The sequence below is a fragment of the Narcine bancroftii genome, chromosome 3, assembly GCF_036971445.1.
Source record: "Narcine bancroftii isolate sNarBan1 chromosome 3, sNarBan1.hap1, whole genome shotgun sequence".
Taxonomy (NCBI): domain Eukaryota; kingdom Metazoa; phylum Chordata; class Chondrichthyes; order Torpediniformes; family Narcinidae; genus Narcine; species Narcine bancroftii.
In genome coordinates, this window is record NC_091471.1 from 78240591 (window position 1) to 78263615 (window position 23025).

The 23025-nt window shown below is 42.7% G+C and overlaps 1 protein-coding gene across 1 annotated transcript in view; it reads left to right on the forward strand.

Moving 5' to 3' along the window:
* itga1 (integrin, alpha 1) overlaps positions 1 to 23025 on the forward strand; it is a 285994-nt gene that overhangs the window by 155968 nt on the left and 107001 nt on the right. Inside the window, exons 10-14 of the mRNA XM_069924322.1 lie at positions 13768 to 13841; positions 15395 to 15539; positions 16987 to 17129; positions 19133 to 19276; positions 21454 to 21546. Coding sequence (XP_069780423.1) covers positions 13768 to 13841; positions 15395 to 15539; positions 16987 to 17129; positions 19133 to 19276; positions 21454 to 21546 — 599 coding nt within the window. The remainder of the gene's footprint in view (positions 1 to 13767; positions 13842 to 15394; positions 15540 to 16986; positions 17130 to 19132; positions 19277 to 21453; positions 21547 to 23025) is intronic.

A 23025-nucleotide genomic window follows, 5' to 3' on the forward strand; every position in this document is an offset into this window, starting at 1 on the left:
ATAAATATAAGAATACTGAGCAGAGTTGTGGAGGGGGAGAATGGAAAGTAGTGAGGTTCTTTCACAGGCTGGCAAGATACCCAAGCTTGCCTGTTTGCCTACATTTTCAGCCCACTCTTCTCACCAGTATATGCCCTGGGTGTAGCCTCCAGCCAGGAGGTTGACTCCGAGTTAATTGGAAAGCCACAAGAAGGACCCCAAAAGGCTGAGTCTGCCTCAGACATGTTTGTTTCATCTTAGGAAGCCTACTCCCAGATTTACCAACTTTTGCGAATGCCTTCAGCATTCAAAAACATTGAACAACTTCCAAATATTAAAAAAAAGTTAAAATAACAAATAAAAAAACCGATACAAACACTAAAAACAATTAAATATGTTTAAGAGAACTGAATTAAACCAGGAAGATAATCAACTTCCATCAATTGTTTTGTGGGTAGCCATTTCTTTCCATTGAATTTAAAGTGTCTGCTGAGTCTGTGCAAATTTGAACTGGTGTAGACTCAATGGGCAGAATTTTTTTTGCAGGAGGTTACCTGTTATATTTCCCTAGGAAGGATTCCAAAATAAATGAAATATTACACTGATGTTCCCATAGAAAAGATTGCACCAGGGTTACATTTAATTTATTTTGAATAAAATGGTGACAAACTGATAGGATTTCAACCAGGGGAAACAGACTGAATGTTTGAGTTAAATAGAGATCAGTATTACCATACAAGGGCCATCTATTTCTGGTATTTCTTCTTTATATGCAGCAAAATGAGCATTGTCCATGTCATATCCTCTTCTCACTGGGCTCATCCCAGTGAAAAATTACTTTTATCTGCAATTTTTAAGCAGCGTGTGTTTAATGTGCCTGGGAAGCAGCAGAAAGACTGGTATTGTATGCTATTGGGCAATCAAGGTCAGGAGGAGTTGGAGCCAAGATATTGAAAATCTCAGACTCAGCAGAAAGCAACTAATTGGGCAATTGAAGTCAGGTGAGGGACTGTGGAGTGGAGTGGGCCTTGAGGGAGTGGGCCTTGAGGGAGTGGGCCTTGAGGGAGTGGGCCTTGAGGGAGTGGGCCTTGAGGGAGTGGGCCTTGAGGGAGTGGGCCTTGAGGGAGTGGGCCTTGAGGGAGTGGGCCTTGAGGGAGTGGGCCTTGAGGGAGTGGGCCTTGAGGGAGTGGGCCTTGAGGGAGTGGGCCTTGAGGGAGTGGGCCTTGAGGGAGTGGGCCTTGAGGGAGTGGGCCTTGAGGGAGTGGGCCTTGAGGGAGTGGGCCTTGAGGGAGTGGGCCTTGAGGGAGTGGGCCTTGAGGGAGTGGGCCTTGAGGGAGTGGGCCTTGAGGGAGTGGGCCTTGAGGGAGTGGTGCACACCCGAGTGGGCTGAATCAGAGTGGTAAGGCTTTGGCTCAAGGGACTTCAGCAAGTAGGGGCTGAGGTGGTGGTGGTGCAGGAGTTGAAGTAAGGAAGGGCCATCCGATTTGAGGAACAAAAAGGGTTCAGCAGGTAGGCATATGGAAGGGCAGATTTTATACATCTTATATTCATAGTCAGTGGGAATGGCAGGCAGGGCAGGGGAATGCTTTTCCTTCAGAATGTGGGTTATTAGGGAAGCCAACGATATCCCTGATGACTTCATCTGCGAGGTGCATCCAACTGCAACTGCTTACAAACCAGCGACATGATGCTCCCTGACTATAAGTCATGACAGTTAAGGAATTGGAGCTGCAGTTGGATGAACTCCAGATCATTCGGAAGGCAGAGGGGATGATATACAAGAGTTAGAGGGATGCTATAATTCCTCGGAGGCAGGAGGTAGGTAGCTGGGTATCAGTCAGGAAAGGGAAAGGGAACAGGCAGGCAGTGCAGGGCATCCCTTTAGTCATTCCCCTCAATAACAAGGATACATTTTTGGAGGGGAATGACCTACCAGGGGCAAGCCATGGTGATCAGGTCTCTGGCACAGTCTGGCCCTGTGGCTAAGAAGTGATGGGAGGAATAGAAGTGAGCTCTAATGATAGGAGATTCCTTAATTAGGGAGACAGATAAGAGGTTCTGTGGAAGGGATCGAGATTCCTGGATGGTATGCTGCCTTCCTGCTGTCAGGGTCTGGGATATCTCTGATCAAGTTCACGGCATTCTCAGGAGGGAGGGTAAGCAGCCAGATATTGTGGCCCATGACATGGGTAAGAAGGGTGATGAAGTCCTGCAAATAAAATGCAGGGAGTTAGGCACAAAGTTGAAGGACAGGACCTCTGGGCTTGAGATTCCAGGATTGCTGCCCATGCCATTTGTTAATGAGGTTAGAAAGAAGAGAATAATGCAGCTTACCTCATGGATAAAGAAATGGTGAAGGAGGGAGGGCTTCAGATTTCTGGAACATTGGGCTCTCTTCCAAGGAAGGTGGGATCTGTTCTGACAGCACATTTTGCATCTGAACTGAAGGGAGACTAGCATCCTTGTGGAATGGCTTGCCAGTGCTTCTCTCTGGGGTGGGGTGGGGGGCAGAAAGGAGGGTGGTGGTTTAAATGAGATTTGTATGGGGATGGGACCCAGAGTGCCACAGCATATCGGGGAGTGGAGGAGGGAAACGATGTTGAAAATTGCATGTAATGTTAGAAGGCAAAAGGCTTTACGTGGTGGAAATGTTCTCAGGTGCATCTATTTTGATGCAAAAAAAATTGTAGGAAAGGCAGATGAAAGGCAGTTGATGCATTGGTGGTCATATACCAAAATTCCTTGGATTCTGGGCAGGTCCCGGCAGACTGGAAGACAGGAAATGTCACACCACTTTTTAAGAAGGGATGTAGGCAGAAGACTGGAAATTATCGGCCAATTAGCTTGACGTCTGTAGTTGGAAAAATGCTTGAAGCCGTCATTAAAGATGAAATAGTGAAACTTTTGGAACGTAAGGGTTCAATCAGGCAGATGCAGCATGGTTTTAGAAAGGGAAGATCTTGTTTGACAAACTTGTTAGGATTCTTTGAGGATATAATGAGTGTGGCGGATAGAGGGGAACAGGTTGATGTTGTATATTTGGATTTCCAGAAAGTGTTTGATAAGGTGCCACACAAGAGACTTATCAGTAAGTTACAGGAAAGTGGAGTCCGGGGAAGTATATTGACCTGGATTAAAAATTGGTTGTCTGACAGGAGACAGAGAGTTGGGATAAGTGGGAGTTTTTCAGGTTGGCAGAGAGTGGTAAGTGGGGTGCCGCAGGGGTCGGTGTTAGGCCCACAACTGTTCACCATTTACATTGATGACTTGGAGAAGGGGACAAAATGTGGTGTAGCCAAGTTTGCGGATGACACCAAATTGAGAGGAAGAGCAAATTGTAATGAGGATGTGGAGAGTCTGCAGAGGGATATAGTTAAGCTGGATGAGTGGGCAAAGGTCTGGCAGATGGAGTACAATGTTAGTAAGTGTGAGGTTATCCACATTGGCAAGAAAAATAAAAGAGCTGAATATTATTTAAAGGGTGAAAAACTACAGCATACTGTTGTGCAGAGGGACTCGGGAGTGCTTGTGCATGAATCGCAAAAAGTTAGGTTGCAGGTGCAGCAGGTTATTAAGAAGGCAAATAGAATGTTGGCCTTCATCGCTAGAGGAATTGAATTCAGGAGTAGGGAGGTAATGTTTCAACTGTATAAGGTACTGGTGAGACCGCACCTGGAGTACTGTGTCCAGTTCTGGTCTCCATATTTGAGGAAGGATATATTGGCTTTGGAGACGGTCCAGAGGAGGTTTACTAGGTTGATCCCTGGGATGAAGGGGTTGACTTGTGATGAAAGATTAAATCATCTAGGATTATATTCACTTGAGTTCAGAAGAATGAGAGGAGATCTTATAGAAACATATAAGATTATGAAGGGAATGGATAGGGTAGATGTAGGAAGGTTTTTTGAGCTGGCCGGGGAAACTAAAACGAGAGGACACAGTCTCAAGATTCGGGGGAGTAGGTTTAGGACAGAGATGAGGAAAAATAGTTTTTCCCAGAGAGTGGTGAATGTTTGGAATTCTCTAACCAGGGAAGTGGTTGAGGCTGCTTCATTAAACATATTTAAAATTCAGTTAGATAAATTTTTACATGATAGAGGAATTAGGGGATATGGGGAGAAGGCAGGTAGGTGGAGTTAGGTCATAAATTAGATCAGCGGATCAGGCTCGATGGGCCATTTTTGACCTAATCCTGTTCCTACTTCCTATGTTCCTAAAGAGCATGGATTGGCATGTGGAATTTTGAGATTGTGGCCATTAATGAAACTTGGTGTCAGGAGGGGCAGGACAGGCAGCTCAAAGTTCCAGGCTTCCGTTGATTCAGACATGATAGACCTGGTGGATGAAAGGGGGATCCCTGGTGCATTGTTCTCTGTGAAAACATCCAGAACATGAAGAATAAATCCCCAGGACATGACCAAAATATTCCCTCAAACCTTGAGAGAGACCACTGTAGAAATTGTAGGGTCTCTGGAAGTAATATTTTAAAAATCCTTAGCTATGGGTGTGGTGCTGGTGGATTGAATGGGAGCTCATATTGTTCTGTTGTTTAAAAAAAAAAAGGCTCCAAAAGTAACCCTGGAAATTATTAGGCCAGTGACTCTGACATCAGCAGTTGGTAAATTGTTGAAAGATATTCTAAGAGATCAGATATGCAAGTATTTGGATAGTCAACATGGCTTTGTGCATGGTAGATAGTGTTTAACCAATTTGATAGTTTTTCAAGGCAGTTGCAAAGAAATTTGATTAAGGAAAGGCTGTCTACATGTTGTTTACATGGACTTTGGTAAGACCCACATGGGAGGTTAGTCAGCAAGATTCAGACACTCCATATTCATGGTGAGGTATTAAACTGGATTTGACATTGGCTTTACCGGAGCAGGCAGAGAGTGGTAGTGGATGGTTGCTTCTCAGACTAGAGGCCTGTGTCTAGTGGTGTGCTGGGATCATTGTTGTTTGTTATCTTTATCATTGATCTGGATGATAATGTGGTAAATTGGATCCACAAGTTTGATGATGACACAAAACCTAGAGGTTTCAGAGGGACCTAGACCAGCTAAAAAATGAGCTGAGAAATGGCAGATGGGATTCAATGCCAACAAGTGTGAGGTTTTGTATTTTGGTAGGGCACTGAGGAGTGTGGTAATACAGAGGTATCTGGGAATGCAGATTGTGAAAGTGGTGTCAAAGGTCGTTAGGGTTGTAAAGAGAGCTTTTGGCAATATTGACCTTCATAAATCGAAGTATTGAGTATTGGAATTTTATGGTGAAGTTGTATTAGACATTAGTGAGACTAAATTTGGAGTTTTGGTCATCTAACTACAGGAAAGATGAGATAGAAAGAGGGCAGAGAAGGTTTACTAGGATGTTGCCTGGACTTCAGGAACTGATTTACAGGGAAAGGTTAAACAGGTTAGGACTTTATTCCTTGGAGCACAGAAGAATGAGGGGAGATTTGATAGAGATGTATAAAATTATGAGAGATATAAACAGAGTAAATATAAGTAGATTTTTCCACTGAGGATAGGTGAGATACAAAAAAGAAGACATGGATTTAGGATGAAATGGGAATGTTTAGGAGGAACTTGTTCACATAGAGCATGGTGAGTGTGGCAGGAGCTGTCAACTGAAGTGGTGAATTCAGGCTCAGTTTTAACATTTCAGAAGAATTTGGACAGGTTCATGGATGGGAGGGGTATGGAGGGCTATGGACTCGGTGCAGGTCAATGGGACTAGGGAGAAAAATAGTTTGGCACAGACTAGAAGGGCTTATTTCTGTGCCATAATATCCTTTGGTTCTGTGGTTATCCTTGTGCCTATGACAATACACTTCAATACCTATCAGACTTTGGAATTAATCATGGACTCATCCTATTCCACAAAAAAGGACTCTCTACACTATTTAACATCACCTTTTTTCCCTTGCACTAAGGTAATTGAATATTATCAATCTTTTGAATGTATTATCTTGGAGCTTGTGAGCTACTTGAAGTGTAAGAACTACACACTCGAATCAAGATCGAAGACTGATTTATTGCTCTTCCAGCTCAGTTTATATTCACTTCCTGCCTTTGGCAACAGGAGTGATGTCATCACAGTGCCATCTTCTAACTATCTGGCATTCCCACCGTTGCCCGCTGTAACCCAGCATGCGGAAGTCATGCGGGACGACGACCAGTGTTCCTTGTGGGGTCCTCGCGATCACAGTGTTTGCTGGCCATTTAGTGAGCTGGGTCATGACTCAGATCACAGGGCACGACACAACACCCACCCATCCCCCAGAACCGGTGATCGGAATATCCGCTGCCACTTTGGGCAGCCTATCTATGCATCACGGAGGGCTGAGTCTCGACTAGCTGACTAATGTCTACATGGGCCTGTTTCAGGCAGTAGAGGGTAAAGGTTTCCTCTTTGCTGGCAATGCCCAATACACACGTTGACCCATTATACCTAAAAACTTTGTTCGGCCCCTCGTATGGCCATTGGAGGTGTGCCAGGGGCACTTCCCTTTGCATAAAAACATATTCACTGGTGTGCAAATCCTTTGGGGATGAAAGATTTGGGCTGGTTGTGTGGTGTGGGCTGTGGAGGGGCTAGAGTTCCCAGTCTTTCTCTCAGCTGTTTCAGTGCAATCATGGGGGTTTATGAATCCTTGGCAGCGGCCAAGAACTCCCCTGGGATTACCAAGGGTGCGCCTTAGACCATTTCCGCTGTGGAGACATTAAAGTCCTCTTTCAACGTGGTGTGAATCCCCAGAAGGACCCAAGACAATTCATCCACTCAGTTGGCTCCCTTCATCAGGGCTGCTTTTAAGTGTTTGTGGGACTGCTCCAGCAGACTGTTGGCCTGCAGGTAATATGCCATGGTATGGTGAAGTTGAGTTCCCAACTGTTTGGCCAGTGCTGCCCAGAGCTCTGAGGTAAACTGTACTCCCTGGTTGGAGGTGAGATGTTCCAGGACTCCGAACCTGGACAACCTGGTGTTGATTAGTGCCCTGGCACTGGTCTCTATGGTCATGTCTGCCATCGGGACTGCCTCCGGCCACCTCGTGGATTGGTGAACCATAGTGAAGTGGTATATCACCCCACGGGAAACAGGTAGTGGCCCCTCAATGTTGACGTGGACATGGCTGAGCCTACGCTGTGCTGTCTCAAAAGTCTGGGGAGGTGCTTTAGTGTGAGTTTGCACCTTGGACACCTGGCAGAGTGTGTAGGTCTTGGCCCACTGACTGACCTGCTTGCAGAGCCCATGACAGACATACCTGTTGACCACCATTTTTACTGTAGTTCTGATGGCCAGATGTGCCAGATTGTGCACTGTGTCAAAGACCTGATGTCTCCAGGCAGGCGGCACGATGAGGTGGGGTTTACCGGTGGAGACATCACAGAAGAGTGTCTGGTTGCTGGGGCTGATGGCTACATCCTCCAGCCATAGCCCAGAAAGTTCCATCCTGTACATCGGGATCTCAGGGTCATCATGTGGTGCCCTGGGGTAGGATGTGGACAAATTCGATGGCGAGATGGGAGAGTGCATCGGCCACCATGTTTCTATTACCAGCGATGTGCTGGATGTCCGTGGTGTATTCAGTAATGTAGGAAAGGTGCCTCTGCTACCTAGCTGACCACGGGTCAGACATTTTGTGGAAGGCGAAAGTCAGTGGTTTGTGGTCTGTGGAGACCTTGGATTGTCTGCCTTCCAGGAAGTATCGGAAGTGTCTGACTGCCAGATATGGTGCCAATGGCTCCCAGTCAAAGGTGTTGTATTTAAGTTCAGGTGGCTGGAGGTGCCTGCTAAAAAAAGGCTAGGGGCTGCCATGGCCTGTCGATCAGCTGTTCAAGGACCCCTCAGACCATTGTGCTGGAGGCGTCCACCATGACAGTGGTTGGTGCCTCCGACATGGGGTGAACCAGAAGGGTGGTGTTAGCCAGGGCATCCTTAGACTTCTGGAATACCTTTGAAGCCCAGGCAGCATCTTTATTTTTCCTTGCCATGAGCACAAAAAGGAGGGGGGGGGCATGGGGCATGATCAGACCTGCTGCTGGTGTTATATACTGAGGAAACCTGGGACTATTTTATGCTAAAGCATGAACTTTAACACTGTAAGAACCACATCACATTTGAGAGTGATGCATACATGGAGAGATACATTGTATCAATACGCGATCCAGTAGCTGAATGTGAGTAAAGAAATGTGCTGTTAAACATACAAGCCTTTTAAGTGTTTATTGAGACTTCTGATGGTACAACCTGAACACAACATGGTGGCAGTGGTGGGATAGATCAAAACCCACACCATATAGAAAAATATATTGAAATAAACAGAGAAGGAATCAAAGAAAAAGAACCATTGTCTGATTATCAGTTGCTGAGAAGAACATGGCAGCAGCAGCGTTGCACCCAGTCATAATGGGGAAGCCGACGACGTCATAGAGGCTTCCAAAACATTCAAGCAGAAGTGCAACCTGGAATAAAGTCTCCTCAAGGGAATCACACCAGAGGAAAATGATAGTTACATCCTTCTTTGGACGGGGGAGCGAGGACTAGACCTGTTTAATAGCTGGGAACTGGCTGAAGAGGAATAAAATAACCCAGAAAGGATATTAGAAAATTTTTCCTCTCATCTGGAACCGTGATCCAACCATAGAATAAAATGATACAAGTTCCAGGGATTAAAACAAGAGCCTGATGAGTCAGTAGATAATTTCCTCACAAGGCTAAAGAACATCGCAGCAAAATGCAAGTTCAAAGAAATCGAGGAGAGAACAGTCGACCAACTAATCTGGGGAAGTGCCCGTCCCGAGTTGCAGAAAGCTCTCATAGTCCCAGGTTTGAAACTAGCAGATGCTTGGGCCTTTGAGGCCACTAGGAGGCAAATGTAATTCCTCTCCATGCAGGCCAACACACAGCACAGTGATAAAAGGGTCAATGTTATAAAGCTCATGCAGAGAAAGCCACAGACATCCAAGAACTGTAGGAGGTGCGGCAGACTACACCCCTTCGATGACCACAAGAAATGCCCCACCCGCGTATGGTTTAAAGTGCAAGACCTGTGAGAGGATGAATCACTGGGAAAAGATGTGTAGGTCTGGCACAAAAAGAGAGAGAAAACAAGAATACAGAAGGAAAGTACACCAGTGACTCCGATTCACTGACACTCGATATCGAAACAATACTCCTCCATGAAACATCCAAGAAAGGGAAAGGAGGAAAAAATGAATTGCACACTGATCCAAGTGAAAAGAAACATCAGAAACAAACCGACCATATTCAACTTGAAAATAAAGTTGGACATTGTTCACCGTCAGATGTTCCCCAAGAACTTGGTGACGGGTACCTGGAGGAAGGCACACTAGAAGCCGAAAATGTCACCCTCACAGTCTATGGTGGCCCCGTGATTAAACAACTAGGAAAAGTCCAAATAAAAGGCAGACATAAAGGAAAGAGCATCATGTGCTCATTCTTCGTGGTTGATGCCAAAGGTCCAGCAATCCTAGGCCTGAATAGTTGTCAGGAATTATAGATAATCTCTGTAAACAATGAGGTCAGGGAGAAGAAAATATCCAAGAGGATCAATAACGACATCCCGCTGCGAGCAACACCCTGGAGGGCTGATGTGAAGTCCCCGGCAGAGCTTCTGAATGGCAGAAAGTATAACCCTGCCAAGCAAAATCTGTCCACCAGATGACCAAGAGGAAATAAGAAGTAAGTTAACTAACATACAAGAGGGAAGTCGTCAACCTTGTATTTATATTAAAAAAAACATGCATGTTCAAGAGTCAGTGATTTAAAAACCTGGAGTCCAACAAAGATTGTTAGAGAAGCTGAGGCACCAAGGTCATACATCATTAAGACAGAATCTGGCAGGCAGCTGAGACGTAACAAGACCCACATTTGCCCAGCACCAGATCTGATAGAAAAAGCATCAGCAGCTTTTGTATTTCCAACAACTTGTGAGGGAACATGAGTAGAAACCCCAATCAACAATACCATAACGACTGCACAGCAAGCAGCAGGAGAACTGCAGAACCAAACGAGTGCCTCAAGGTCTACGAGGTGAAGCAACATCATACCACTGAAAAGAATATAGAACTGCAAATGTGTAAATAGGCTAGTTAATTCATAATTGGAATTGCAGATAAAGAAGCAGTAACGATTTATTTTTAAGAAATTTTACATTTTAATAATTTTTTTAAGAAGGTGGAATGTTATACACTGAGGAAACCTGGGACTATTTTATGCTAGAGCATGAATACTAACACTGTAAGAGCCACATTACACTTGAGAGTGGCGCATGCCACAAACTATTGTTTCAATATTGACCCAGTAGCTGAATGTGAGTAAAGAAATGTACTGTTAAACTTACAAGCCTTTCTAGTGTTATAATCCGTACACAACAGCCAGTATGAATCAATGGTAGAAGTTAATCATACCAGAGAACTCTTGCATCCCTTTCACGGTGTGAGGTTTCATGAACCGCCGAACGTCCTCCACCTTCTCGGGCAGTGTGACACACACACACACACACACACACACACACACACACACACACACACACACACACACACACACACACACACACACACACACACACACACACACACACACACACACACACACACACACAGAATGGTTGTGGCTGGCGATAAGGATATCGTCCAAGTACATGAACGCGAACGGGAAGTCTTGGCCCACTGCGTCCATCAGCTGCTGAAAAATCTGAGCAGCGTTCTTAAGCCCGAAGGGCATCTTCTTGAATTCAAACATGCTGAAGGGGGTGATTATGGCGGTATTGGGTATGTCCTTGGGGTGCACTGGAATTTGATGATAACCCCTGATTAAATTGACCTTTGAAAACACCTGTGCCCTTGCAAGTTGGGGGTAAAGTCTTGGATATGGGGCATAGGGTATCTGCCCGGTGTGGTGGCCTCTTTGAGGCATCGAAGATCACCATACGGCCTCCACCCTCCTGCTGCCTTTGGGACCATGAGCAGGAGGAAGGCCCAAGGGCTGTCTGACTGCTGCACTATCCCCAATTCCTCCATTTTCTTAAATTACTCTTTAGTGAGAGCAAGGTTTTTGGGCAGAAGGCAGCGCTCTCTGGCGTGGAGTGGGGGGCCCTCGGTGAGGATATTGTACTTTACCCCTGTGCTTTGGTTTCATGAAGGAGAATTGTGGCACTACAATTGCAAGAAACTCCACCAGTGATGGAGTTGAGGTAGGAGGCCAGTAGTTTGGCTTCACCCAGGGGCACCGTTTGAAATATTTTTGTGTCCACCAAATGCCACCCTTTTAAGTCTACCAGCTGGCAATGGGCAGGCAGGAAATCACCTCCCAGGAGCAGTTGCACCACTGCCACAACAGTAAAAGTCCACTTAAATCAGTGGCCAGCAAATCACAGGGGGATGGTACTGGTGCCATAAGTTTGTATAGAGGTGCTGTTCGTTGCCCTCAGTGCTGGGCCTGGCTTGGTGTTTCAGGTGTTGTAGTCTGTGGGATGAATGATACTTATTTCAGCACTGGTGTCCACGAGGAGTTGCCTTCCTGACAGGGTCCCACATGTGGAGGAGGCTGTCACACTGGCCAACTGCCACAGTCATTAATGAAGGCTGGCCATGGTCTTTCCTGGTGTCAGAGGCAAGCACCGACAGGCCTCCGCACCCTATTGTTGATGATAATAATGATATGGCTGGTTAGGTGTGTCCATACCTCTCTGTCCGCTGTGGCCTTGTTGCTGTCTAAGTTCGAGGTTTGGTGATGTTCCATCGAGGCACCGTTTTCTTTCTTCACTCTCCAGAGCAGTCCACTCAGACTGCGATTTTCCTCGGGTCGCTGAAGTCCTTGTCAGTGAGTAAGAGTTGGATATCCTCGGGCACCTGCTGTAGAAAAATCTGTTCAAAGAGCAGGCAAGGCTTGTGTTCTTCAGTGAATGTTCAGATTTTGCTCATGAGGGTGGATGGGGCCCTGTCCCACTAACTGTCCATGTGCAGCAAGCAGATGGGCAGCGTGCAAGTTCGGGTTAGTAGCCCTTTGAGGGCACCATATTTGCCATGCTCCGGAGGCTGCCTTAGGAACCCTTGCTGCTATGTTCTGGACAAGCGAGCACATTATGTAGTAGTAGCGGGTGTTATCGTCGACAATCTGCTGAAGGTGGAAGTGGATCTCGGCCTGTTTGAACCACACGTGTGGCGGCAACGCCCAGAACATTGGCAGCTTTTTAGCGAGACCGTGTGGAGAGCTCCTTGGTCCTTCATCTTTGTGTCCAACTGCCATTTACACAACACACACACACACACACACACACACACACACACACACACACACACACACACACACACACACACACACACACACAGTCGAGTTGAGGTCGAAGACGGTTTAATGCTCAGCCAGCTCTGTTTATATTCACTCCTTGCCTCTGACAACAGGAGAGAAGTCTTTGCAGCATCGGCCTCCAACTGGCTGGCATTCTGCCTGTTCCAGTGATGCAGGAGGTCACCTGGGACGACAGCTGCTGGTCCTTGTGGGACCTTCTCAATTGCCACATTTGCCAGCCATTTATGAGCCAGTTCACGTGCTGCTACAATCTCTTTCTAATTTAGAGTGCACCATTGTACTTATTTTTCATTAATTACCTATTTGGCTGCAACAAATAAGAATTCTGGTGTATATACACATTGTACAATGTACAAGTTGATCATTATTCATTCAGACAACTGTGGGAGGCACTCAGAGCATCAAGCGGAATCTGTGGAAGCAGAGAGATGACCCACATTTCAAGTTCTGTATCAGAATTTATGCAGGGTCTTGACCCAAAGCTTTGACAATCTCTCTGCCTTCACACATGCTACCTGATCCTGTCAGTTCCTCTGGTAATTTGGGGTTTTTTTGCAATAGATTACAGCACCTGAAGGCGATTATGTCTCATTCTTGTACACTGAGAATTGTGCGATTGCTGACAACACTAAATGAAGGGCCAGGGATGGGATAATTTTTTGGAGCAGGTTGGTAGTGGGAGCATGGGGTTAGGAATGTATTGAAGGCAATGCTGGAATGAGGTTTAATGTGAGAAACTGACTCAGTACTGGCAAAGAGAATTTGAATCTAAGAAGACCGCAGTGTGGTTTGAGTGAAGTGAGGGAAATTGACCAGTGGAAATGAATTACAGAAGCCAAAAGGGAGGAAGGATTATGAATGATATTGAAAAGAACATAGATCTGAGGTGATGGTGTGTTTTTTTAAAAAAACAATCATGTTGTAATAATCTGAAGAGTTCCTTTCTTCAGTAACTGCAATTTTTTGAAAACCATCTCCAATTATCCAAAATGGTTGGGACCTGGCCTATGTCAGATAAATGGTTTTTTAGCAGAACCGTTTTTTTTAAACAGCCCAGTAGCAACAGCAAATCACTTCTAACAGTGTTTACGCAACAACAAAAAGCAAGGGAAGGCTTTTTAAGGATTAAAATAATGCTTAATTCTCACCAAAAGATTGCTGGCCGCCGCTGATCACCTCCCCACCGAGGTCCACACTGTTGCCAGCAGCCCAACGTCCCTGCTGGCACCAGCAACCTGACGTCCCCGGTCAATTTGGCTCTAAAAATAAATCGGATAAATTAGGATATCCGATATGTTTCAGATATCCTCATTTATCTGTTTTAAATTTTTTTTTAATTTGGATGAATGAGGATTTTATAGAATCCAATTTTGGATAAATGGAATTGTACTGTATTTTTTAAAAATTCTGTGAGATGATTTCTCTGTTTTCTAACAATGACTTTCCATTTATCAGCAACCAATGACAATCAAGCTGCCTCTTTTGAGATGGAAATGTCACAAGTGGGGTTCAGTGCACATAGTTCAGAGGTAAGAAATCGAATAAACCACAGAAGCACTTTTACCACCTGTTTTGATTTAATTTCAGGGCGGAATTGTTTTCAACAACCACTCTGCCACAAACAGAAGTTTCTTTCCTCATTGTCCAATGTATCTCAATAATGAGGCTAATCTTGTATGATGTTACTGAGGTTTTATTTTCATTTAATAATTGGTGATAATTGTTTACTTTAGCTGGAAAATGAGAAATAATGTTGAAGAAAAAAGATGTTTCTGCATTTTCTTCATTGTAAACCTTTTTTTTCGCAGTACACAAAGATTAAAATTGTTGGATTCTGAATTTTTTGCTCTAGTTTTGGAAAATTGATCCTGATAAAGGCCACCTACATACATTTAACTACTGTTTGCTCAGTCATTGTACTGCAGTAATACCTGCACCATAAACTCTCTGTCCAGAAGCACAGACTGGAATTCAAGCAATTGTTTCCCAAGATATTTCCTCCAATTTTTTTTTTGGCAGAACTTGTGCAAGGATCACATCCTTGATTTTAAATATTTACTCCCAATGGCAAAGATCAAACTAAGAGTCTGATTTTATTTTTTTTTAATTCACTTAGATACACCTTTGAACCACCAGCTCTTGATGGTTTACTAATGTCCATACAAATGGATCTGATAATGAATTACTTGGCTGCAGGTGTTACTGCAGTCATAATTTGCTCTTGCCAGTCACAGTGTGAGACTTGAACATGTAGAATTGCTTCAAAGCAGTTTGTATCTTGCAAGCCTATTAGTTTAATTCAATTAACTGTATTTAAATAAAAAATAAACAATTTAACAATAAAAAATGTTAAACATCATGTAAATTCTGTATACTGGATGGAATGTCTCTTCTGTTTGCATGTACTGAGACATCAACTTTCCATTTGTCAACCCCATTAGCCAATCTATTTAGGGATTTATTTAATATAATTGGGACCATGGTTAGTTTCCTGTAAATGACTCAGTCATTTCAGTAGGTCTCCCTTACATTGTGCAGCTGATAACAGAATATCTGCAATATTGCATGAAAATCAGTCAAAACATCAGCCTCTGGACTCCAGAGGTGAGATGCAATCTCCAAGGACTCTCCAGCATCACACTGCAGATTCATGTCTCTGTACCTACCCCTGGATTCTCAATTGATTTCACAGTCCAGAGAATAGGATGTTAAGGGGAATCTAAGTGTCCTTAGTAAAAACTTATTTCACTCTGACATGTGAATATCATCTCAAAATATATTTTTGGTATTTTAATTAACTTTATATTTAAACAACTTTTTGAATGTTGACTTTAATATTAATCATCCTTGTATGCATTTAATGTCACCATAATGAAAGATTGAATTTTGGGGCTAATGATATTGTGGGAGATTGACAACACTTGAGGCAGTCCAGGCTTGAACCCTCTCTACTTAATCCATGCTGTGTAACACAGCCAAGATGAGTATGTGAGTTTAAGTACCTCGGTTGTCCAACTGGATGCCACATGATCCAACAAGTCCTCCTCTCATGTTGCATAGAATTGTGTATTTCTCCCTTTAGGATAGCATCATGTTGGGAGCTGTTGGAGCCTATGATTGGAATGGAACAGTCCTTCTGGTGAACAACAGTGAAACTGTCATCCCTGAAAATGAGTCCTTTTTCAACAAATCAGAAGAAAATAATGAATCACTTGCTGGATATTTTGGTAAGCAGTCATTGAATTAGCAGTAACCATGAGTACAAAGTTAACTTTTTTCTAAATTAGTATTATCTGGTATATATAAAAAAAATGTTTCTCACCATAATGAAAAATTGAATATTGGGGCATGCCTGCTTGGATCTTTGGCACTCTGCCATTCTTTGAGTTTGGAGCTACAGGGTTTGAAGACAACTGGTTTGTGAATTTCAAAACCATTCTAAGTTGACATGTGGGATAACTGGTCTACATGACCATCCCCATACTGATATCCAAAGGTCTGGATTGTTCATTCTGTAAAGACATGAAGTTCGCCATGTCTTAGTTTTTTAAATTAAGGCAATCAAATAAACCTGAACTTAAAAGCTCGTTTAATAATGAATGCAAAATAACTGCATTTTGATAAAAATCAATAGTATTCTCATGTCCTTCAGGGAAGGAAATGTTTTGCCACCCAGTCTGGCCTGTATATCACTCCTAACCATAACCATATAACAATTACATCACGGCCCTTCTTGTCTGTATTCTGCCCATAACCCACCATACCTTTTGCATCCATACTCTTATCCAAATTTTTCTTCAAAGATAATATTGTACCGGTCTCCACCATCTCTACTGGAAGCTCATTCCACACAGACATACTCTCTGACTAAACTAGCTTCCTCTTGTGTGGCACCTAAACTTTTGCTCCTAACTCTTAGCTCATGTCCTCTTGCTTGAATCTCCCCTATCCTCAATGGAAATCTGTGCTATGAAAGAATAATTCAACAATAATTTAAAGATAAACACATTTAATTATAGGGGGTGGATTTAAAAATATGGCATTCTATGTATTTAATTTTATGTTATGTATATGTTATTTTGCCTTGCGTTTTTTAATATTTAGTATATGGATTTTGAAAGAAAAAAATTGCAATCCATTAGAACTCTGGGGAAACCATTGCATTTGTTACATTGATAGCTATACTATCCTGTATTCTGAGTGGTGAATTATTTTGGGTAATAGGTATTACTTTTGGGAACTTCCATTTTGGGAGTATTGGCCATTTTGCCATTGACCATCATTGAGTGAGCCTCACAAGAACAGATCCAGTTGTTGCAAATTTACAATGTTGCACTGAGTTGAAGCTCATTGGAATAAATAGATTGAAATTTGGTAAATTCTAAACTAAAAGATTTGTTGCCATAGTTCCCATAACTTTGATACAGGGCTTCATTCCGGAGGTTAAACATTATGTACTTGGTAATGTTATTATGGGTATTTCCATTCACCGAACTCCATTGTATTTCTACCCAAAGCACAACATTCATCAGATATTTGTGGTTTATACTATAAACCTGATGATAAATTGATAGATGTTTGCACAACACACTGATGAATTTTTATTGCAGTGAAATTTCTTTAAGCACCACCTCTACCTGAACTTCATTGTAACCAATCAATTTCAATACTTAGGTTACTCAGTCAGCTCTGTCTCAGTTGCTGGAGATGTGTGGTATGTCGCTGGACAACCTCGATATAATCATACTGGACAAGTTGTCATTTATAATTCAAAGGGAAAGAATATGAACATCATACAGACCCTGAAAGGAGAACAGGTATTTTATGAACTTAATTTGTGTAATAAACATTACCCTTAGGATAGGCTCTATCCCACATCAACTTTGATATACTATTGAATTCAAACACATGAATTTGAAACATGCTGTGTTATTTCTATATGAAGCATGAGAGAGTAAGTTGTAATTATTGTTAGTACACACTGCTTATTTTACTTAACTATTATGTAACAAAAATAAATGTTAAGAGTGCACGGTATATTTTGCTAGATAACTAAATATATTGAAAAAAATTGCTGGAGGAGCTCACTAGATCAGACAGCATTTCATGTGTGAACCCTTTATCAATACTAATATAGAATGGGTGAAATTACATATATAAAGAGAGGAAAGAAGCTGGGGAGGGGATTATAGAGTCTAAAACAGAAGGTGTGAGTTGGAAAGACAACTAAAGTGTTAAACATTTGGGAAGGGGCGAGGAAAGAAAGGTTGGAGAGAGATAAAAATCAAGTTCAGGGGTCAGTGGAATTAGGTGGGGATAAGATTCACCTAACATTAGAGGTCAATGTCATTGCCATAAGCTTTAAGGCTGTCCAGGAAGACTATGGTGCTCCTCAAGTTTAAGTTGAGCTTCACCCCAACAATGGATGAAGCTGAGGACAGACATGTCTCTCTAGGAAAGGTTTGGGGAGTTAAAATGGTTTGTACAGAAAGCAGGTTTTGACCCAATAACAGAGGAGAGATGTTTGGCGAAGTGGTCGCCTGATCTGCATTTGATTTCACTATTGTAGAGGAAGTCACATCAGATATACTGAATGTAATAGATTAAGTTGGAAGATATGCATGTGAAGTTCTCCCTTAACTGGAAGATCTGTTTGTGGCCAAGGATGGAGGTGAGGGTGGAGATATCGGGAACCATGTGTCAGCACCACGGTCTGGATAAACACTGTTTTATCTAGTTGTATAGTCTATGTGTAGCAGATATAATAAATTGGAACTTCAACTTGAACAAATTTTGCACTTTCTGTGGTGACTGCGGGAAGTACCTAAAGGGTTGGTATGATAGTTGATCAGGGAAGAGCAGACTAGTGAGTCTTGAAGAGGCTTGTTCTTGCAAAAACAATGGATGGGCTGGAGAGAAGAAGACATCACTGGACCTTGGGTTGAGCTGAAGTTGTCAAAAGTGTTAGAGGATGACGTAATGGATGCAGAGGCTGGTGGGGTGGAAAGTGAGGACAAGATGGTGTGCAGAGCCATAAGGTTCTAGAGTGGGAAAGGGGTTGGGTGTCAGGGAAAAGGATGATTAACTCAGTCCACTTCATTCATCTTGTGTGAGTTCTATCGGATGTATAGCCCAGGTCTGAAAAGACACAGCTCTATGTCACAGGAGTGGGCTAACCAGCCACACACTCAGGCTGAACCAGCTGGCTCACAGTTTTGGTGTTGTTTTTAACTTCCCAACACCATATCCTTTCAATTAAATGGGGTGGCCACCTGCATTTATCACAACCCTAACCTCTTTCCCAATCACCCTCTCCATCTCTCTCTGAATTTCTGCCGTTGACAAGTTCAACCATTTCCTTATCACCTCCAGCCTTCTCTTCTGGTGGTTACTCTCATTTCTCCATTGCTTGTGAGTGTAAACTTGTTTAAAACTCTGGCATTCCCTTTCTATTGAAAGGTTCCAAAGCCAGAGCTGCAGAATTAATTAAGAACTAAATATCTCTCCAGTGTTTTACGGAATCCGCAGATATGGTTGTATGATACTTGGGTGGTATTGTTAGCATAGCGGTTGGCACAATGCCTTTACAGCGCCAGTGATTGGGACTGGGGCTATCTGTACGGAGTTTGTATGTTTTCCCCGTGTTGGCGTGGGTTTACCTGGGGGCTCCAGTTTCCTCCCACTGTTAGAAATTTACCAGGGGTATAGGTTAATTGGGAATAAATTGGGCGGCATGGATTGGTGGGCTGAAATGACCTGTTACTGTGCTGTTTGCCTAAATTCATTTTTTTTAAGTCATACTACTTTGTGTATATTTCAGATTGGTTCCTACTTTGGCAGCACTGTCTGTGCTCTTGACGTCAATAAAGATTCTCTGACTGATATACTTTTGGTGGGAGCCCCTATGTACATGGGAACTGAAAAAGAAGAGCAAGGAAGAGTTTACGTATACAATTTAAAAGAGGTAATATATTTGCGCAGTGTACATTAGAGAATGGAGCATAGTTATCAGTTCACTATAAATCAGCTCAAATCCTTGATACTTCAGGGGTTTTCAAACTTCTTCTTTCCATTCACATACCACTTTAAGTAATTCCTATGCCATAGGTGCTCTGTGATTAGTCAGGGATTTCTTGAGTGATATGTGACCGGAAACGAAGTTCAAAAACCATGTTTTAATCGTACCTAATGGATTTATTATGTGCAGCTTCATAACTTCAAAGGAAATGGGCCAATGAATGGTTCTCAACCTTCCCTTCCCACTCACATTCCACCTTAAGTAATCCCTGACTAATCACAGAGCCCCTGAAGAAAATTTAAGGTGGAATGTGAGTGGAAAGAAATGTTTGAAACCACTATTCTAATTCATTGACTACAATTTTGGCATTTAACATCATCATTACCAGTGGACTAATATTCAAATTTGAGGATCTGGGATTTTGTTAATCTCATTGCAACTAATCCTTAATTTCCTTACTGGCAGACCTTAATCAGGCAGATTGGCTAAGTCATTTCCTCTTCGCTGACCAGCAACTCAGGGATACCCCAAGGCTGTGTGCTTAGTCCACTGCTCTATTCCCTGTACAATCACGACTGTAAAGCCAAGTTTCATTTCCAACACAATCTAAAAATCGCTGAGGACACAACCTCATTTTACAAAATGGCGGGTAATAATGAGTTAGAATGTATGATGGAGATCACAAACCTGGATGTGTGGTGCTAGAACAACAACATTAGCCACACCAAGGAGTTAATTGTGAATTAAAAACACAGTGCTGGAGAAATTCATCTGGTCAAACAGTGTATTTGATATATTGCAAAGAAACATAATCAATGTTTCAGGCTTGAAATCTTCATCAAAGTATGAAAAAATGTCAGTCACCCAAACATAATGGTGGGGTGGAAAGGTAGGGGGAGGAGCACAGACCCAAAGGAAGGAGCCAATAGGAGCTTATTGTGAATTTTAGAATGGAGAAGCTGAGGCACCGTACTTGCCTTTTCAATGATAATCAGATAGCAATTACACCACAGAAACAGGCCAGCTCAACCCTTCTAGTCCACGTCAAACACCTTCTCCCTCCTAGTCCCATTGACCCGCAACTGGCCCACAACTTTCCACACCTATCCAACTTTTCCTTAAATATTAAAATCGAACCCGCATTTACCACTTCAGCTGGAAGCTCATTCCACAATCCCACCACCCTCTCAGTGAAGAAATTTCCCCTCATGTTTCCCCTAAACATTTCCTCCTTCAATCTCAATCCATGCCACTCTTGTTTGAATCTCCCAAACTCTCAACCTATTCACAATGACTCTATCTGTCCCTTCATAATTTTAAATACCTCTATCAAATCACCCCTCAATCTTCTATGCTATTTTCCAGGGAATAAAGTCCCAGCCTGCTCAAACTTTCCCTGTAACTCAAACCCTAAACCCAGGCAACGTTCTTGTAAATCTCCGCTCCATGCTCTCTATTGCGATAACTGCAACTGAATATTTATTATCTATCCTTTCATATTTATTATCTCTTTTTCATTGCTGGCATATTGTGGTCAGTGTAATTGGAGTATGCTGAATATCTGTTTAGCTCTAGCAAGTAAGAATTTTCCATCTATACATTGAACTTGTGTTTTAGACCAGCCAATCTTAACCTTTTGTTTTTGCTATGACCCCCTTAGGGCTCTGCTCAAAGTTTCTGGGCCCCCTACCTGTGAAGCAGTCAAGTTTAGTTGGTTTCTTCTGTACTTTTCTCCTACCAACAACATGAAAAAAAATATTTTAGGATTTCAGTCCATGGCCCTCTTTAAATGTGCTGTGGTCCCTATTGACGCTGGCTGTATTAGACCATAAACCCTCATCATCATTTCAGTCCATGGCCCTCCTTAAATGTGACCATAAACCCTCATCATCATTGTTAAAAATACAAAATAATTCCATGATGTATCTTCTGCATTAATCACTGGATCTTATTATTGTCCAGTAACATCCATATTGCAGGCTAGGTATTGTTCTGGGCTGGAAATGACACATTAAAATGGTGCTGATGTGTCTGTGCTACTCATCTCAGTCTCATACACCATTAAACAACTTGGTCACTCATGGTCATCTAATATTTATTTTATTATTTTTGTGTTGTTTCAGAACATGTTTCAATACCAAATGGTTCTTGAACCCCTAAAGCAGCAGTGCAGTTGTCATTCAGCCTTGAGTCTCCATGCTGACAGATTCATTAAGGTAAAGAGAAAAGTTTTATGGTCTGTTGAAAGTTTTCTTTTTAATTTCATTAAACCAAATCATGATATTTTGGATTTCACTGCCCCCATTTTATGATTAGAACAGCGCAGCAAACCATTTTGGGGAATAAAATTCCACTGCTTCACAATACATGAAAGATGCATTACTTAATTCTGATTCTGGCCATTTATCAGGTATCTCTGGTTATTGATGCATGTTGTGCAAATGACTGATAAATCCAGAAACGGAACAGCAGCATGACAAGGAGACCAGGTACATTGCTGGAGGGGTTCACAGACCTGAAAAGGGACACGTTTCCGATTGAAACTTCATCAAGGCTCTCCATTTCCCTTCAAGTATAGCACCTGATCTGCTGAGCCCTCCAGCAGCTCTTTTTATTTTCTTCAGATTCCAGCATCTACAGTGTCTCTATGGCCACTTGAGACTGAGGCAAGCATTTTTACTCATCTTGCTTTCATAATAAATAGCTGGTCCAAATATTTTTTTATGAAACTGACAGGTCACTTTCAACCCTCCTTATTGAAGAACATAGACTGAGTGGTACACTCATTTCAACATGACATGGGGTGGACAGAACTTCTATCCATTTCATTACTCATCAGTGGTGAACCTATTTTCCTTGAGCTTCATTCCTAGCAGGTAGCCCATGTGCTCTGTACAGTAACATCAGTGGGGTGTTGTTTACCACTGAAATTAATTTTGAAGACAATGTAGAACATGCTGTATCCACTACATGGGTTATTTTTCACCACTAACTGAGGTTGAATTTTTGGGCGACTCCACAAGCTTTGCTCCAACACTTTCACTGCACAAAAAAAAAGTTTAGTGATTCTATCATCATAAACTCCCAGTGAATAAGGTTTGAATACAATAGTGTAGGCCAGAGTTAACCAAACACATGTTTGAGTTTTCACTGTCTGTGTGATTTTTTTTCACCTTTTTGCAAGAAAGGATCCAAGGGCAGCATAGTTGGTGTAGCTGTAGCGGTTAGCCCAATGCCATTACAGCACCAGCATTTGGATACCAGGGTTTGAATCCCATGCTGCCTGAGAGCAGTCTGTACATTCTCCCCATGTCTACATGGGTTTTCAGATTTATATTTTCCTGGGGGCTCCAATTTCCTCCCACCATTTGAAATGTACTGGGGATGTTGGTTAATTGGGTGTAATTGGGCTGCACAGCTCTTGGGCCAAGATGGCCTATTACCCTGCTAAATTGTTCCTTTAGTGTTTCTATGTCCCTTGGTAGCAGAAGTTAAAAAAAAAATCTGTATCTGTAGTTTAAGCTTCTTACCAGATAACCTACCAGACATAAAACAAATTAAAAATAATGGCCTGGTTTTTCCACTCAGCAAGATTGGTATCTTACACCAAGGTGTTTTGAGCTTTTCTCCAAATCTTGCAGGTTTTGTGATCAGAAAAAGGTGCCACAAGGATTGTGGTCAACTAGCCACTCTAC